A 20,468-nucleotide genomic window follows, 5' to 3' on the forward strand; every position below is an offset into this window, starting at 1 on the left:
AATGCACTGAATTCATTCATAAAACAATAGAACAAAGAAACTTACCTTTGACCAATCATTAGCAGTCCAATTTTTATTCGTTAAAGCCCAAGATAAGCACTTTTTCATCATGACTGGTGATTTTTTTTTTTTTTCGGCAGGATCGTAAACTAGACTCGTGAAGTTTCTTACGAACTGTCATTTTCTTACATGGCAACCTGCATCACTCAAGTGAGCACGAATATCCTGAACAGTAGCCTTTCGGTTACGCAAAGCAATATTCTTAAGCATTAAGTCCTGCCTTGTAGTTTTTCTCAATCCCCTAGAGTTCTGTCGCTTTGCTGTTGTAACTGGTGCAGCTAAATATAACTGTCTTTTAATTCTTCCAACACTTTATGGGGAAACATTACATTTCCTGGCTGTTTCACACGCTTTTAAGTTAGAATATTTCATCATACCGCTATTTCAGTTTTCTTACACGGACTCAAGTCTCTTCTTTTACCCATTAGTCTTATTAATCACACAGGACACTCCAAATTAACACTATATTCACTTGAAAAAACTCTGCTCATTCACCTAATTCGGTTCCACAAAGTAACTTCCTTTCTCACTCTTGTGAATAAACTGAACGACACAAACCTATACACAAACTCTCAATGACAGCACGTACACACTAGGACCTCAACGATCTCAAGCGGTGGAACACTGAAGTATTACCCCCGGCAAGTCACCAGAAGAGCCTCACATTCATTTTACTCAGACAAATAACCTACGTAAGTATACAGTTGGTACAAACTCCTGAAACTTAAAAAGGATTCAAACTTAAAAATTCCTAATTCACTGTCCACCCACTATTTATTACGGACAGCAGGCCAAGTGGAAGTTGTCATTAAAATTGATTGCTTGAGTTCTTGCACTCAGTTACGCAGCTAAGGTTTAGGATGAGTTAGATAACTTGGTTTTGGTATGAGTGGTGGAAGAATGTAAATGTTTGAAAGCATTGTATATATTTTGTATATATACTAGTGGGTTGTGTGTTGCTACAAATGTTATTATGGAGTTCTAATGTCCAACGTGGATTGCACAATACTCCCTAATCGACTAGAGCGATCTAATAGCTAAAGTCTTCCGTCTCTAGTGAGGTCTGTGGTGTGTTTCTTATATAGGCCATTCTGAACTTAGATAATGTTCTGTCTAGGGAATGTCGAATGCATTTAGTAGATACCGAAGTTTTCCCTCCATTTTTATTCCGCCAGTTTTATGATAATCAAGAGAGGACTTCGCATATTTGAGACAAACTGATCTTTGAAAGTCGATGGATTAATATGAATTTAAGGGGATCTTACAGCTTTCATCACAATTTTGTCACTCCCATTAAATTTCTATACTGTATTAACATTCTAAAAGAAAAAGTGAAATTGTATCTTTTCGGGTTGCATTCTTAGACATAAACATACGCATTTCGTACTCTGATATCATGCAAGCGTTAAAAGAAAAAAAAAATAATTTCTCTTATTTAAAAGATGTAGGTTACTTAACTTTTTATGGAAAATCAAAGATGATTTAAGATTAAAATAATATTAAAGAAAAAATCATTGTGTGTGAAATATTAAACTACACTTTTCCAGTAATTAAAACTTGTAGTAATATTCCCTAAGAATCTTGTCCTTTTGTGTTTGAGAAATCTTGTCGCTATTGAACAAATATAAGAAGAGTACTGATCAAATATATTAATAGTAGAAGTTAACTGTTTAATTCAAAGTAGCATATGTTATTATATGCTGAAGTCTTGCATCTCACGTCTTCTCTGATCTATATGAGTAAATTTAGGCTTAATTTTGTTACATATTTTCAAAACAACTAAACCGCGTTTAATGAATTTTATTAAAAAAAATTCTCGGCGTGAGAAAGGTTTGTGTAACATCACTTTAATTAAACAAAAGTGTATCATTGTACGTGGTACTATCCAGAATTGGTTCACCTGACAGTCTGTATATATTTGACAACTAAAGAATCTTCTTAGGTTAACATTCGAATTGAAGAAAGAAAACGGAAAAATAATTCTAAGATCAGTTTGGTATTGCAATATTCTCATATCATTATACACATTCATTTTGAATTCAAGATTTCTTTAAATACACACATTCTTTTTATGTTCGGTATACAAAGGATGATGCATACAGTATAACATAAAGGAATTTTTTCCTAATGATTGTTTTGATAGTAGATTCTGACTTTGTATACCATTCTCAAATTACAATTCAAAACGCGTTTAATTCCACAGTATATTTTAATGATACAGATTATGTAAAGAGTTGTTTAATCGTTACAAGTTATTCCTTCTGTTATAGTATTTGTTTATTTTTACTCAACATCAAGATGGATTAGATAATTTAGATGATCGTACGTGAGGGGTGGTCCGCATATCAAACCTTTGGGTAGTGTTCTTCGTCACTTGCCAATACTTCAATATAATTTTCAATATGCCTGTTTATTATTGTTTATTAGTAAAACCTGTTTATTTCCCCATTCAACACACAAAACGATTTTTATAATTTATGTTTGTCTTTGTTAACAAAGTCGTTAGATCAAGGCTTTTTAAGTTAACAACATCCAAGAATTAACATTTCCATCGCACTAAGTAAACAGAAAGATCATTCTACATCATCCAATAAATAAATAAATAAGTTGCGTGACCATTTTAGAAGAAAATACTGGTTTAAAGGCTTTTGTATGTTTACACCAAAACAAAATAATACAAGAATATTTTAACTTGTGGGAAGCTATATTATTCATATTTCACGTTACGCTCTAGCTTCATGTGCTGTTTACTCTTTGTGCGAAAAACAAAGCATTCTTCCGTTACGCTCTAGCTTCATGTGTTGTATACCCTGTGCGAAAAACAAAACATTCTTCCTTCATCGCCACTAATAAGAATTGGTCTTTTTTTAAGACAAATTTTTGACTTCCTACTAATCAAGCTAATTATCATAATTGAAACTTTCACTATGAAGGTTTCATTTAAGCCAAATACAGTTGTTTCCTGGTAATTTATTTGAGATATTATAAGCTTGAAGGTCGGGAAAATCAAAGTGTATATGATTATAATCATGCTGCCTTTGTTGTTGATCGCTCCGAAAGAACCAATACAACTGTGGAAGGACCATTTCCATTGTGTATCAAAATGGACGGTGGCCCAGCGCCTTCGGATCTATGGGCTAGGGAGATGATTGCGGTAAAGAAAACATTTCTTCAAACAGTAAACGTTTCAAAAAATATATTTCTGGACCAAACAATAAAATAAAATATATAAAATAAAGACTAAAACGGTGAACAATGGAAGAGTGAACCAGCGAATCTAAATTCCAACTTTTTCGCCTTCCAATGCTAGAAGTTCATGCGTCGTCGTCCCGAAGAGCACTTTCCGCACGACCGTGTAATACTTACGAAAAGTCCGTAAAAAGTAGTCACTGTTTAGGGATGCTTTATGACAACTAAGTTTAGTTCGAATTAATGAAACAATGGACAAAAGCGTGTTTCACAACGTTTAAGTGAGGCATGGAATTCCATCAGGAACACAGATTTGGGACAGCAAATTTGTATTACGAATGGATCATCATCCCGGACATTCTTCCAAGCCATGCAGTAATTATCTGCAATGCGAAGAAGATGCTTAAATCACCAACGTCACCCATCGATTTCTTGTAAGATGAACTTGGCAGGACAGTCTGCAAATACATGCCAACGAAAGTGAAGGTCTTTCGACGGCGATTCAGAGCTACTGGAGTCGCATAGCTTCGCAAAAGTTGGATAAATTAATTAAACAAATGCCTGGAATTTATAACGTGGGACGTTAAACTGAATTTATCAAGGCTAAGGGTCGGCATTTCATTGAACCAAACGTACTCAATAAATTTCTTACTGCAAACAGGAATATATGATTTAATTTCTTTATATGAGCAATTGTGTTTACTTCACAGGACAAGTCCAACAAACGTTGTTTTATATGGATATTTTTTTTTAGCACACTAGTTATTAAAAAATTTTTAGGCATTTGATAATTGTATATCTATATATACATACATATATAATATTAGTGCAAACTATAAACTAATAGTACCATCAATAAAAATTAGATTTGATGATTATAAATATCAAAATTCATAGTAGGTTCTAATCATATTAGTTAGCATATGTTTCGTGCTTTGTATGGCATTCCTGCAAGCTTTAAAAAGAAAGTCGAGATTTCGTTTCTCTTAAGCAAAAGGTATGTATTATTTAACCTTTCATGGTAAGATTCAGGGAAAAAGATTGAAGATTGTGATAATATTAAGTGAAAAAATCTTATTGGATGTGAACTATAAAATTGGAATTTTCCGTTAATGATATCCCGTAAGAATCTTGTTTTGCGTCTAAGAAATTTTATCGCTATCAAATAAATGCAAGAATACTAATTCAAATATATTAATAGTGGAAATTTAATGTTTAATTCAAAGTAGCATATGCTAGTATGTACTAAAGGTTTGCATCTTATGAGTTATCTGATCTATATGCAGGAGCGGATTAAGGTTTCTGGCGCCCCTAGGCACTCTGATATAAGGCGCCTCCTCCCCTACGCACTTCTCATAAAACATCAGCACAACTGATGTTTAAAATATGTACATACCAGTATACAAAAACTCCGTTCATCTCATTATATAAAACATTTATGACGCTTTGAATCTTACGTCTGGTTATAGGCTGCATCTTTACATGTCATAATTTGGACGGTAATACTACCTTTTTTATCTTTAAACATCAACAGTTACTGGAAATAGTACGATATTTGTTAGAGTAAATCTCTTCTTTCTGGCTTTAGCGTCTGCAAATAAACTAATAACGGGTTCAGAATCTTTCTTTCTTAACAGTTTGCTTTCAATACACATTTTACTAAGAGCTGAAAGTTTTTTGTTGTACATTCTGGACCGAAAATGATTCTTAACGCGTTTTAATACGGAAAAAGATTTTTCCCCTGAACAGTTCAAAGTTGGCACATATACGAACATTCATAGGCAAATAGCTATCTACATTGGGAAAGATGGTTTCGATTTTTTTTCTCCCGAATGTACTTCAACATTTCGGATGCAGTGTTGATGGCTACACCACACGCTTTCAACTGAGCTTTGAAATGAATACATTCATTTAAGTCATCTTTGTAATAGAGAACCAATACATTCGCTGTTACTCGGACGGTTTTACAGCATCCAGTTTTGCGGGTAAATTAGTTTTCGTTTATCATTCCTGTTGTATGCCTTTTTCCATCTACACAGTTCAGAGATGAGGGAATCCACAATTGCGTTAAATGTCTCCATACAATATCGTTCTCTTCATGTAAACACGAGTTCTCCCTCCCCCCTTTTTTTCATTGGAAGCAGTTTTCCTACTTTTTTCCGTCTTTTGTCATGCAGATATTCGTGAGACCCACTTACGTTAACTGCTGCTTCTTCGCATGCATCGAATTCGCAATAAGAATAATTTGCAAATATGCTTCCAATCCTGCAATTACTTCTGTTGCTTCTCTCATATCAATATCTGTTGCTTGTAATTTTTTATTGGCTGCATCGAATCGCTCTATAATCTTTAACCAGATAGTACACATCAATACTGACTATAACTGTTGTTCGCCAGTAATCATCAGCATCACTACGAGTTTGTGGTGTTTCATTGTTGTCACTTGCAATTTGCTCCAGAGCTACACAAATTTCACTGTAGCTTGTGGAAAGTGCTCTACACGCATCTGCCCTTGCTGACCAACGAGTTGGTGATAAGCTTTTCAGAACAGTTGATCCTGGCTTCAAAAGTTTTAGTAGAATTGTCCCGCTTCTGTCTGAAGTTATATAGGTTCTGCAGTAAACCGAAAAACGAAATAGCGTCACGAGAAGACTCAGCGGCACAAGTTCCTACAAGATTTAGGGAATGCGCAAAACAGGGCATGTATTCTGCCAAAGGACTAACATCTTTATTCTTGACTGTAATCCTGACATGTTAGCATTATCGTAGTTTTGTACCTTACAGTGTTTTATATCAAGTCCAAGATTTAGAATTAAAGGTGCACAATAAACCTAATAAACTTTTCTGCTGTTTCACCATTTCGAAGAACAAAGCGAATCACGAAACTGAGCTCATCTATATGTGCAATATCAGATGTGGAATTAACAATGATGGAGTAATACTTGCCTTCTTTCAACTCTTCCACAATTTTTTAAAAGATCCAAGTTGACAACGCCCTCTGTTTAGGTCTTTAATCTACTAGAGAACAGAAAGGTAGCGAATACGATGTGCGTACACAGGTGGGCGCTTCAGCAAATGAAATCGGAGCGTTATTGACAGGGCTGAATTAAACCATCTGGAGGCCCGGGACGAGAGAAAATATATGGCCCCTGCTGACTTCACCTAATAGATTTCTGTGAAAGTACAGTAGGAAAGTTAAGGAAAGATATGTTTCATATTTTTGGTCATATCTTATTTTATGATGATTGTATATTCATGATTTTTTAAAGTAGCCAGTTGAGATTTTGGTCAGAGTGGAGGCCCGGGCGTATAGCTCCCTTAATCCGACCCTGCCTGTTGCCACGAGAACTGCACAGCGCTTTTAAAAAATAAAGATTAGTGCTTTATTCTAAAATTATAAAATAAGCCTATCAAGTTATTTTTGTAAGCAAAGACCGATTTCTCGATAAGTGATTTTTAAAAAATATTTTTTTTCTTGGGCGCCCCTTCAGCGCTGACGCCCTAGGCACGTGGCTACTGTGCCTATGCGTTAATCCGCCACAGTTTATATGAGTAAATTTAGGTGTAACTTTGTGTTACATACTTTCAAAACAACTAAACTACCTTTAATGAATTTTAAAGAAAGATATATCTCGGCGTACAAAGGTTTGTGTGACATCACTTTAATTAAACAAAAGTGTATCATTGTACTTGGCACTATCCAGAATTAGTTCATCTGGCAGTCTGTATATATTTGACAACTGAAGAATCTTAAAGAAAGTTGTAGAATCAGTCTGCTATTGAAATTCTCTACTAATATACGCATTTATTTTGAAACTAAGATTTCTTTAAATACATAGATTCTTTTTATGTTTGGTATACAAAGAATGATGCATACAGAATAACATAAAGGAGTATTTTCCTAATGATGCTTTTGATAGTAGATTCTGACTTTGTATACCATTCTGGAATTAAAATCCAAAACACATTTAATTCCACATTATACTGAAAGGGACGCTAAAACTTTTTTTTTAAAAAAATCTACATTATATTTTAATGATATAAATTTTTTAAAGAGGTATTTAAGTACTATTATAAATTATTCCCTTCTGCCACTGTATTTATGATTACTTAACGTCAAAATATGATCATACTTGAGGAATGGCGTACACGATTGTCAAACTCTTATTGCCATTGGCGTACACTAAACAACATAAAATACCTCTGTTTTTAAATCGGATTTATATCCAGGGCGTTGGGATACGCAGGACATGTACACTCATGTCCAAAATTATTGTCGCATGCAGGGACGTAGTGTCCATTAAGGCTATAAGGCTTAGCCTATCCACTTATTTATACATCAGCTTGAAATGTTGCTTTTGGACATTGATACAATTAATTTTATTAAAATGGATTTATTTTATAAAACGCTGCTTAAACATCAAGCGAGTGATACAATTAATTTTATTAAAATGGATTTATTTTATAAAACACTGCTTTAACATCAAGCGAGTTGAAGCGAAGCTTCTGCAAGAACACATTGAAGGCTATTGGCCGCTAGCCTTCCGCTTTTCTCATGGAATTAGAAAAATGGGGCGGTGACAATCACTTTCCCGCCACCCTCATCAGACGAAAACTATTTAAGCTATTCACAAATCAACACGATGCGACGAACGTAGACGAATGGTGACGAAAGGCTAGCCTTTCGGGTGTCAGTAAGAAGTTTTAACAAAACAAAACAAAACAACAAAACAAAAAAAAAAAAAAGTAAAAATGTTATGTTATTATGAATAGTATTAATATATCAGGGACCTTATTGCGTACTGGTTTGCGTTATCACAGCGTAAAATAAATTTGCATTTTAGTTAGTAATAATAGCAGTTATAATTGCTTGCATTTTTTTTTTTTTTTTTTTTTTTTTACGTTGCGTTGCTATCCGTAAGTTTTACGAAGATCGATACTGATCGATACTATACTCACATGAGGTATAGTTTCTTTTTTTCTTTTTTTTTTTTAATCATACTTTCAATCTAAAAGTATATTTTTCTGTAAAAATCATCAATTAACTGTGAGCTGCTGCTCCACTGTTTTCCGGTAGTATGCTGATGTGTGTTGTTGTGGGTGAAGTGGTTAGGTTTGTGTGTATGATTTCGGGAATTTACAATATAGCCGTATATCCGGTTTTCTTTGTTTCTTTGAAACAGTATATGAAATTCTTATTACTTCATTTGTTACATTCTTTAAATAATTGATTGGAATTTTTTAGTAATCTATTGACTGTCTAATAAATTGGAACCGTGTATGTAAGGAGAGTATGAAGCAGAACCACTCTTATACTATTTCTTGCATTATATGATGAACATATTGCATGAATTACCATTTTTCTATCAAGCATTATAGCCAGGTCCATAGTTAGAACAATAAGACGTGATCGTTTTAATCAGAGCGGAATCGTTTTTGTGTGTGGGAGGGGAGAAGAGGTAACTTGAATTCACTTTACATTTATTTATACATACAACAAACAATTGCAAGTTTGAGGGGACTGGGCCCCTTCTAGCCACCCTCTAGCTACGAATCTAATTTCAGCCTACCCATTTTAAAATTTCACGCTACGTTACTGGTCGCATGTCTATATGTTGTAGGAATAAAATTCGATAACGAATTCGCCCGGTATTTCTTATAATGTTAGTATGTGTATAATCGGCAAAGACATGTATGTGGCAAATTTCATGTCAAAAGAGTAGTAAATAAGAACAATAAAACTAAAACTAAAATAAAACTTTCTTGTCCATTTAACATTTTGTTTTACTCAAATTTTCGTCTTTATATTTCTTTTCCTATGAAATTTACCACAAATATACATTTCCCGATTATACACATAGTATCAGTATTAAAAAGTACCCTGCAAAATCATTATCGAATTATATTCTTACAAGAAGACAATTATAGATATGCGACAATCATTTTGGACATGAGTGTACATACTTCTCCAGAAACCAGTCTCAAGTTGTTCCAGTAACGTAGATAGTTTCATTGTCCTGTTGAAATATCCAATCTGTAGAAATATCCAACCGAAGTGTAGCAGCATTTCACACGGCAAACTGCAGCAGATGTTAATATCATTCGCTCTATGGCTGATGTCATACGACCCATGAAACATTCTAGTAAGATTTTTACACTTTTACATTTTTACACGTAACCCGGGAAACGTTAAAATAAAGATTAAAGGAAACTTTAAAGTAGACTTTTAATTACAAAATTGTATTCGAAAAAGTATAAACTGAAGGAATACTTGATGATGATGATTATTTTTACGATCATAATTGGAATTATCAGACATACAGAAGGAGGTATTGAGTATATTGAAAATGCATAAGATACAGTAGTTTTAAATAAATCATAAAATATCAGGTTGTGACATCGATTATTCTGAGTAGGAAAGAATAATATATTTTGCTGAGCACATTCAAACGTACTGAGAATTTATCATATGTTTATTTACTCAGAATAAACTATAACTGCAAGGATATTACTGTTCTCTGTGAGGTAACCTATGTATTGTAGAAATAACATTATAAAATAAATAACGCTGGATTAAAAGGGACTCGAACCCTAATCTCTTTCGTGTTCATTTAATTAGTTTTTCATGGAAAATTGCCTAATATTGCGAGTTTCATTGCTGGTAGGAGATTTCAGATGTATAGTACGGACAGAAGTCTGTGTGGAGATTCATTAAAATCGAAACCTTGAATTCCTGCATTTAATTACATTGCTGGGGTTTAGGATGGGTTAAATGCTTTGGTTGTAGTGGAAAAAAAGTAAAAAGTTTTGATTTCATTGTATGCATTTTGTACTTCTGAATTGTTTTGTCATAGATGTTGTTATTGAGCTTTAATGTTCGACACTGGTTACATAATGCTTCCCAATGAACAAGAACGATCTAAAGATAGTTTTCCTTCACTAATGAGGTCTGTGGTAAGTTTCGTATGTAGGCTATTCTAAAGTTATACAGGGTAAGGCATATTGACGTGACATATTTATATTTTGACTACTGCGGGCATGTTTTCATATAGCTTAACAGGAAGTAGGAAGTGTAAAGATGGTAGTTACTGATACACGCTTCTTTCATTGTTGCAGTAAATCATCGTGATGTGGACCGCTGTTTAAATTTCATACTTTGTGGGGGCGTTCTTGAGTAGTGGAATATTCATCATTACAGCACAACGGCGTTTCAGATAACACTTTAAGAAACAGATAGGGCCATCCCGAAAGATTGTACAGCGTGCTGTGTTCACAACTTTCGTGAGACTACAAACTCAAACAAAAAACGGTCCCCTTTGGACTTCGAGTGTCTCATAGTGTAATAAACATGGAATGTGTATCTAGAAGTCAACCTAGCAATTGTGTCGTCAACAAGTGCATATTCTACATATTAGTGTACGGCGAATCTTTAAAAAGAACTTACAGCTGTAGCCATGTAAGCCGAAGCCGAGATAAATTGTTTGACCAAGATAAGGCTCAACGAACCACATTCTATGATTGACTATTCAGCAAAGGCAATGATTTTGTGCAACATCTTATCACGTCCAATGACTCTTATTTCCATCTCAGTCGTTATGTCAATAAACAAAACTGTCGATTCTGGGTTAGATAAAATCCGCAACTGTTGCATGAAACGCCATTGCACAGTTTCAAGGTTACTGTGTGGTATGCAGAGAGTCATGCCTCTGTGATAAGAGTTCTATTATTTTGAGAACGAACATAACGATACAATCACAGCCACTTCTGAGCAGTATAACAGAGATATTTTGTCGCTATTGAGCAAATACAAGAAGAGTACTCATCAAATATATTAACAGTAGAAGTTAAATGTTTAATTCAAAATAGCATAAGTTAGTATATACTAAAAGTTTGCATTTATGCGTTATCTGATCTATATGAGTAAATTAATGTATAACTTTGCGTATTACATAATTTCAAAAGAACTAAACCGCTTTGATGAATGTTATAGAAAGATTCATCTCGGCGTGAGAAAGGTTTGTGTAACATAACTTGAATGAAACAAAAGTGTATCATTGTTCGTGTGGCGCTATCCAGAATTGGTTTACCTGACAGTCTGTATATATTTGACAACTGAAGAATCTTATTGGGTTTATATTCGAATTGAAGAAAGAAAAAATAATTCTAAGATCGGTTTCCTATTGAAATTCTCATATCATTATACATATTCATTTTGAATCCAAGATTTCTTTAAATATACAGATTCTTTTTATGTTCGGTATACAAAGGATGATGCATACCATATAGCATAAAGGAATTTTTTTCCTAATGATTGTTTTGATAGTAGATTCTGACTTTGTATACAATACTGGAATTAAAATCCAAAGCGCGTTTAATTTCACATTATATTTTAATGATACAGATTATGTAGAGTTACTTAATCATTAAGTTCTTTCCTTCTGTCATAGTATTGTGACTATGTTTACTCAACATCAAGATGGGTTAAATAATTTAGATCGTACTTGAGGGGTAGTTCACACTAGTGTCAAACCTTTGGGTAGTGTTGTTCGTCACTTATATTAAGTATTGCTAATTTTCAATATGCGTGTTTATTAGTAAAACCTGTTTATCTGTTTAGCACCCCATTCACACATACAAAATGATTGATTATAATTTGTGTTTGTCTTTGTGAACAAAGTGGTTGGGTTACTCTTATCAAGGCTTTTTAAATTAACATCCAAGAATTAAATTTCCACCGCACTAAGTAAACATAGAAAGATCATTCCACATCGAATCATCCAATAAAAATTTTTTGAAAACGGTAGCATGACCATTTTAGAAGAAAATAATACTGGTTTAAAGCCTTCTGTGTGTTTACAACATCAATACCAATAAATAATACAAAAGTGCTTTCAGTTGCGGGAAGTCATATTGTTCATATTTCAGTTAACGCCCTAGCTTCATGTTGGTTTACTCTTTGTACGAAAAACAAAGCATTCTTCCATCATCGCCACTAATAAGAATTGGTCTCTTTTAAGCCGAATTCTTCACTTTCTACTGATCAAGCTAATTTGAGTATCATAATTGACTTTCACTGTTAGGTATTTGGAAGGCGTCATTTAAGCCAAATGCAGTTTGTTTCCTTGTAATCTGAGGTATTTAAGCCTGAAGATCGGGGAAAATTCAGAATGTGGATAATAATAATCATTCTGAATTTGCATTTCTTTTTAAACTTACATTGGTTAAAACGAGCGAAGAAGCTATCTGATTATAAAATTATTATTTTTTTTTTTAAACCAGTCATCAAAATTTGAGTCTGGATTTTATTATTAAGTGAGTAATTTTCAAAAATGTACTGAATAAGTCAGAAAAAAGTGTATCTTAAAAGGTATAAATAGTTTCTGATTTTAGTAAGCGGCTCTTATACTTTCAAATATTAAATATTCCTCTAAAATTTGTGCAGGCAAATAATGCCCATTTGGGAAAAGTGGCTGGCAGCGTTGCAAAATAGTACTCTGCAAATACTACCTTTTATTAGACATTCAAACCCTAACGAATAATATGCATAAATGCACAAAAGAGACACGTGTAAATAGCATATGTTTGTCATTTCCAAGGGAAGCTAAATACGAGAAATGGAACGTGATAAAAATGCAACGTGTACTGTTGCAAAATAAGGCGGCGATTTGTAATAATCAAGGAAGGAATCATGGCATAACTTCACCTGAAATCCTCTACCAATATGCCATTTGCACCCTTCAAATTCATGACATTGCCGTTGGCGTACATCAAACGACATAAATGCGCGAAAGGTTCTTTAAAACTCCGATTTATATTGCAGGATATGTACACCTCCTCGAGAAACCAGTCTCTACTTGTCTTAGTGATTTTACCCTGTTGAAACATCTAATCTGTAGTAGCTTTTTACATGGTAAATTGTAAGATATGTTAATACCGTTCGTTATATTGCTTCAGTCATACGAAACACAAGAAAGGCGAGATTCATTATGCCGTAATAACCCCAGTCTTTTCATACCAGTAGAGATTGTTTTCCCTTGTCGCGTAGAGAAAGTTCTTTCGTCTTCCATGTTGTTGTGGCAGTAATATATCAACCATCATATATTTTCGTTACTGAAGATCACTTATTGCCATTCCTCCTTCCAGATCACACACATCTTGTCCTAGGCCATGCGTCCCTCCGTGTGTCGAGCCGAGATCATGGCTGACGTTTGCACTTCGTATAACGAAGTCTGTTACAGTATCATATCTCTTGACAGTGTAGATTTACGCATATGGTTTCGAAAGTTGTATAACAACTGTGCAAGTTACGTTTAACCACCTTTTAGCTTCAGAACTTTCCTTTCCTATCGCGGAGTTAAGTTTCCTACTCTTCGAGTGAATTTATCGTCCTATACAGTATTCCGAATGTCAGAAAGTTGTTCACAATACAAGCGCTTCGCCTCAGTCAACTTTCTTTATTAGCAGCATTACTTCCTTTTATCCAAATCGACCTCTTTTCGCCCTTAGATAACACTTTTTCGCTGTCCATTAATATACAGTGGATGCACAAAAATATGGAAACACTTGAAAAATTTCACATTACCTTTATTAATAGCAAGTAGGACCATCTCTAGCACACAGAACGGCCTGCAGTCGACGAGGAATGGAGAAATACAGGTTGCATATGGTTGTCAAAGGGATGTACCATTTTCCGCCAAATCCGTTGTAAGTTGTTGTAGAGACGATGGTGGTGGGTAGCGGGCTTGCACCTTTACCTCCAAACTGATCACAAGGACTCAATGATATTGAGGTTTGGCGATTGTGAGGCCATGGCAGCTGTGACACTTCATTTCCGTGCTCATCCAACCAGTCCTAGACTATGTGAGTCCTATGAACAGGGGCTCTGTCATCTTGAAACACAGCATTACCATCTGGGAACAAGGTTTTCACCATGGGATGTAGCTGGTTACTCAAAATGGTTACGTAGTCCTTGGCGGTGACATGCTCATGTAGGGTGATGATGGGTCCGGCAGAATACGAGGACTTGGCAGCCCACCGCAAGGCTTCACTCTTGGTAAGAGACAGTCTGTATCGTACGCTTGTGCTGGCGTTCTCCACACGTAAACTCGGTTAGCAGTTGGAAACAATGTAAAGAAAGATTCATCTGACCAAATGCCGGTCTTCCACTACTACATTGTCCAGTTCTTATGGGCATTGCACAACTGTCTATAGCAGCATGGTCAACAGTCACGAGTAGTTTGGGAATTGCAGATCTGCCATAAATACCCTGCTTGTGGAGTTCTGTTCTGACTGTTTAGACGCTAACAAGGTTTGTAATTGCTCCATTCAGCTCAGCTGTGACTTTTGGCACCATGGTGATCTTCTGCTTGGTCACAATCTTACCCAATGAGCTTCTCTGTCACGCAGCACACACTTGCGTCCATGCTAGTGCTTCACTGATGCGGTTTTTCCGGAACACTCGTAGGCAATTATGATCTTCGAGACTGTGCCTCTTAATACACCAAACTTTTCCACTACTTTCGTCACGGAAGCTCCAACCATACTTCAGGGTTCCCACTTGTCCTGGAAATGTCCTTGAACTGATTTTATCCTGGAAATGTCCTTGAAAATGCAGTTCTGTCTTTGAAATTTACAGAAAAATGTCAGATTTTTCATAATGAAGATTTTAATTGATTGCTATTTTTGTTTGCTATTCCTGTTTTTGTGCTGAATAATAATTTGTCATGATCCTGCATGTGTGAGTGGTTGGTGGACTTTCTTCTCCCAACAGTGGTTAGCTGGGAGAACTTCTCTCTTCTTTCCTCCATTAGTCTGTCAACCCATGTTTGGATGCTGTCTTCACTAGCACTATCCTCCAGAAACTGTGCTCTTTACCAGTATTAATCCTCCATAATCAGTCTATTTTCGCAACAGTACACACTCTTCAGTAAAATTTCATATGAGATTGTCTATAGATGAGGAAATCACACAACTCTATATTCAGTTGAAAAGCTTGTAATATAATTCCTTTTTTCCCCTAATTATATCTCACTATCACATAATGAAGATGAAAAATAGATTTTTTTTTGTTTGTAAATTTGTTTGGTGCACAATTAAAATGTCATGTAGAAAGAATGAAAATACATTTGCTGGATGTGGCTGGATCGAGTAGCTATAAGGGGAGTTGGGGGGCCAGAAAAGAAAGCACGTTACGCTCCGGTATGTATATTTTAATTATTGTGTATTAATACTGTACTTGCATTAATATTCACCACATAAGCTACTGTACTTTCCATTTCATTGTTGTGAGTTTTGAACCTACAGTTGCTATCCTGTTATACCTTCCTGTGTGGAAGTTCTGGAAAATTGGTGATTTGTCCTTGAAACGTAATGGAAATGTTCTGGAAATTTTTGGGAGAGAAAAAAAAGAGTGGAAACACTGATACTTGCATCCACAATTTGCCCTCTTTGAAACTGTCAGCTCAGACATGATTCACGATAACCTGCAGGGGCCGGTCGCTGAATTGTAACTGGCTCATCTGTTCGGTGGCCAGGTTGTATACCTCATAGGATGTGCCAGTGACCACAGCAACATCAACAATTCAGAAGAAAATCGTGTTTGAAATTGTTACCTCTTTTATACCAGGTGTTTCCATATTTTATGTCCATTCTCTCTCTCTCTCTTCTTTCTTTTTATTTCTTTTTTAATGAATTTCTTAGGTTTTATTTTTATACAATTGTATGATTTCTCCGTAGAAATCTCTTTGGGCTTCACAAGACATTCTTCATTATAGAAGAATTCCAAGACTGATTAAACGAACTTAGTCTTTGATAGAAATATAAAAATGATTATTTTAAGGTATGAACTCATGATGCACTAAATATACACAGATATCATTGATTTACTTCGGTACTCTTCTTGTAAACACACAACTTTATTTCTCAAATAGCTTGAAAAAAGTGCACACGTAATTCCGTGAAGCTCTCGGAGAAACTGTATTAAATCTCTAAAAATTTTCCAGTATATGGAGAAATTCATTTTGAATCTTTCTGAGTTTGTCTCAAGTTCATTTATGTAATTGCTTGTCTTAGTTTCCTTTCGTTCATATTTTGTCTTATAGGTTTTGCTTCTGTGATTGCAATAAGAGTTTGTACAGCTGCCAAAATCTTTTTCTGTAATGTTTCAGAAAATCCATTCACTTGATTATCCATTGATTATTTTAGTATATCAGATACATACTTTTCTTGTAGAAAATGTACAGAACATAAAAAAAGACTACCAGAAACTCGTCAGAAAAGTTAAATACAAAAGGATACGTTAACCTCGATTCCTTTCTGTTCGGCTTTACTAACAGAAAAATGGAGAAGCAATTCATGAGAGAGAGAGAAAATGAGAATAATTTATTGCCTGCACATTACAAGAATATTCGCCAAACCTGATCAGCAGGCGAAGAAGTGTTTGGGACCTTCTTGTCCATAGTCTTTAGGGGCCTCTGTTCTTTAGTTAAATGGGAGAAAATGCCAGTCATGAAAATGTGAAGCCCATGTATACACTTTCTGAAATTACAGCCACTCCAAGCTATTACTTGACCCGCACAACCTAGACTCTCAACTGTCCTATGATGGTAAAGCACCTGAGCAATGTTATAGGAAGAAATATCAGAAAAAATTAATAGCTCCTGTCGAGTTTCCTTATGGATTGAAGATCTTATCGCTCATGCTATCCAGGCAGATCACTGTGAAATACAACTAAATCTATTTTCAATCTAAACATAATAGAGGTACCTTGCTAAGCTCAAATACAGTTGCGTATACTTTGCGCTAGATGCAAAGCCCGATAATTTTCTGAAGCAGGCATACTTACTGAATTTGTAAGTAATTTACAAAGTTCTCCCTCATAGATGAGACAGTAGTTGCATTGTAATTATACAACCGTGTATTTGCAGTATCTCTTGCAATAGAATCTTAGGATCTGTTCTGATTCATTTCTATCTACGCTGCACAGTAGGAAGCCCTACCCAAACATTCATAATTCAATTTGGAGAAGACATGAGTTATAAATACACCAAAATAAACATGTATATTCTGTTTATTCCTTGATATAGAAGTCCATTGTTTCGATTACTGTAGTTGAAGACCTGTTGTTTCAGCCAACATGATTTTTTACAGAAAGAGCGTGTCGAATGCCAAAAGAGCATTTCTTTTAAAATGAATGAGAGAGTGAGTGGCTGTTCTGGGAAACGGACTGGGCGGCGTAGTGATAAACGCATCGGCATGGTATGCCGGAGGTCCCGGTCCAATCAGTCCCTTTTTCATTCTGTGCGTTATAGAATGAAATGTTTACTGATACCATTAGCAAGTGGAACAGTAAAGTAATTTTTTACTGTAGGAAACATGCCGTTAAAAAGGGTATTTTGAAATGATTAGCCAAAGCAAGATCATAAGCAGGCAAGTATTGAAGAATCTTTACATACGCACTGTTATCATTTGAATTTTCTGCTCATGGTTGCCTCGAAGGAGACGGCTTGTCAATCAATCAATCAGTCTTAAAACAAATCTTCTTTTACTTATAATTAGCATTTTTCGGCTGATTCAAAACGTGGGCAACTTTTTCAAAACAAAAGTCTAAGGTTGCTAATGCATTCATATGGATCAGATTACTGATGTTCGTCATACATGGTAACTGAATAATTCAGATTACTAAAACTTATACTGTTCCATGGACTGTCATTAGACACGAGTTCGACGGGGCCAACAATAAAGTTAACTAACTTTAGTTGACCAAACATATTGTTTTATAGTGACTTACATTCAAGATACTTGCATAATCACGGCTCTTCTGGTATGTAAAATAGTAATTTAGAAATGTCTCCGTTTGCATACAGACAACAAATCAGTTATGCTTCTGACGTTTACAGGCGAGAAGAATAAACTTTCAGGCTTCCTCCCAGAAGCCAAATCTGCTAGTTTAGTTCGATGCCTTCATCCCTGGCCTCGTGCTCCACTGTCAGTTAGATAACTGGGCATATTATTCTATTATCTAGTAGGGGCCGCGGTGGCTCAGTGGTAGAGCGTTCACCTCTGGTGCTAGGGGTCCCGGGTTCGATCCCAGTCCCCGCCAAGTAAACTTTGTGGTGGACAAACACCGTGTGCGTGGGTTTTCTCGGGGTTCTCCCGTTTCCTCCCACTTTCTTCATTCCACCATTTCATTCATTACTCATCATCACCGTCTCCTTTAGCCTAATCGGCATAACCGTGGGACGTAAAACTCAAAAATTTCATTTCATTTTCTATTATCTAGTAAAAAAATATTTAGGTACAAATGATAATGGCTTTCTGTCACACCATGTGTTTTCAATACTGGTCAAGGTATAAATAACATGCATACACACATGCACATGTATATACATATACATACACATAAATATATTCAGATATGTCGAATCAGCAGAAATATTCGTAAAAATAAATTTGGGAGACGTAATTTTCACTTGACAAAAATTTATAGTTAGACACATTTATTATGATAATTATTTGCAAGAGACAAGTGGTAGAGCCCATTATGCTGTTTAAATCATAATCTTGTATAATCATAAACAGAGCTGCTACATTACACAGTTAAAATAGGTTTCTGGTCAGATAGTTATTCTTAATTGTTTCAGTGACTTAGTGCCCAATTTTTTCAGCGTCATCAACATTGTGACAGAACTGATTCGAATATTCAGTTTGTGACTTTAAAATATGGTACTTAATTATGTGGCTTTTTTTCTCGCTCGTATCGTTAGTTAATAACCGTAAAATGCTTTAACAATTAAGTTATAGATGTGAACTTCGTTTAGATCATATATAAACCTTAGCTTTAGAATAACAATGAAAATTAGTTTTCAAACCATGCTGTGTGAGTGGCAACATAATTTGTGTGCTGTTAACATAAGAAAGAGACTAAACGTACTGCACCATGCTTTCATTTGTGTGTAATTACTCTGTAACTGCATCAAGCTAATTGAAAATAAAAGGTGATTGGTTCTTTTATGTTTGCTGTAAATTGGTGAATATAGAAGCAATTAGTGTTTATATTATACAATAGTGTGAGTGTATGTGTGTGTGCGTGTGTGTTGTAATCATGTAGATAGTTCCTATATTGGGTTTGGATGCCCTGCATTCGTCTTTCTTCAGATTCGAGGTCATCATATTGCAGCATTGGACCCGTTGGGAATATCAAGTGCAGATTTGGATGACAAACATCCACCTGAATTGCTATATAGTCATTATTCGTTCGGTAAGACAAAATATATATATCTATATATATTTTTCATTTTTTCTGCTAGAGTTGGGAGAAATAGATTTTTATGTGAAGTGTTGCATTCTTGGTTGTTCTTTCATTTGCTGTAGCTTTTTCAACTTCAGTGTTAGATTGCAAAGAAAAGCATGATAGCTTTTACATTACTTGTCAATGCTTCATACTAATGTGCTAACACTTGATCTGGAATGGAATGCTCGATTTTTTTTTTTTTTTAATCTTTTGATGAAATATGGTATATTTTCATACTGTGTTTATAATTCTATCATTTTTCTTGCTTGTGAAAGTGTACATTGTTATTTTATTTATTTTTCAACTATAAATGAAGTTGTATTTTTTATTGAAATTAATTTAAAATTACTTTATCTCAGAAGTTGACATACTTAGCAGTTTTCTTCACTTTGTTAAGAGTTTCCTACACAATAATTTTTAATTTATGTGGTCTGTGTTCTGTAAATATAATGATTAAGTAAAATCACTATATTTGCAGAGTGGTTAACAGAAATTCTGCCTTGTTTCTGGCTACATAATACTTTGCTTCCTTATAAGATACATTTTTGTGTGTGTTAAACAGTGTTTTAAGCTGAGTTGAGATGATGGAGTTTGGCGTCCCGTTCAGTAGCAAGTCTATATGAGAGGTGAACCTACAGTTTAACGTGGGATCAGAACCACATGAGCTTCCGCCCAGAATCGAACCAGAATCTCCTGCGCCAAAGACGCGTATGCTATCTACATAACCATGTTAAACAGAGTTCGGAACACTTTAGAAGTATTTAAGGGTACAATTTTTATCATGAATCATGATGTTAAGAAATTAATAGTTAAATTATTGTATTAATGACAGACACAGTGTAACGTTGTTTGCAGTTTCAAATATATAGAGATACCTTCCCTTGAATTTTAAGGCGCTTTTACAAAAGAAACTTCATAACGGATATAA

At 34.9% G+C, this 20,468-nt stretch overlaps 1 protein-coding gene across 12 annotated transcripts in view; it reads left to right on the forward strand.

Moving 5' to 3' along the window:
• The window catches only part of Ogdh (oxoglutarate dehydrogenase Nc73EF), a 208,112-nt gene that overhangs the window by 107,327 nt on the left and 80,317 nt on the right, over nt 1–20,468 (forward strand). For 5 of the 12 annotated variants that reach the window (XM_081728730.1, XM_081728733.1, XM_081728735.1 and 2 more), the window contains one exon: nt 19,405–19,507. The exons of the other annotated variants lie outside the window; for them this stretch is intronic. In XM_081728730.1, the coding sequence (XP_081584856.1) occupies nt 19,405–19,507 (103 nt within the window). The remainder of the gene's footprint in view (nt 1–19,404; nt 19,508–20,468) is intronic. 12 annotated transcript variants of the gene reach the window in all.

Source organism: Thermobia domestica, chromosome 10, assembly GCF_964235325.1.
Source record: "Thermobia domestica chromosome 10, izTheDome1.hap1.1, whole genome shotgun sequence".
NCBI classification, from domain to species: Eukaryota; Metazoa; Arthropoda; class Insecta; order Zygentoma; family Lepismatidae; genus Thermobia; species Thermobia domestica.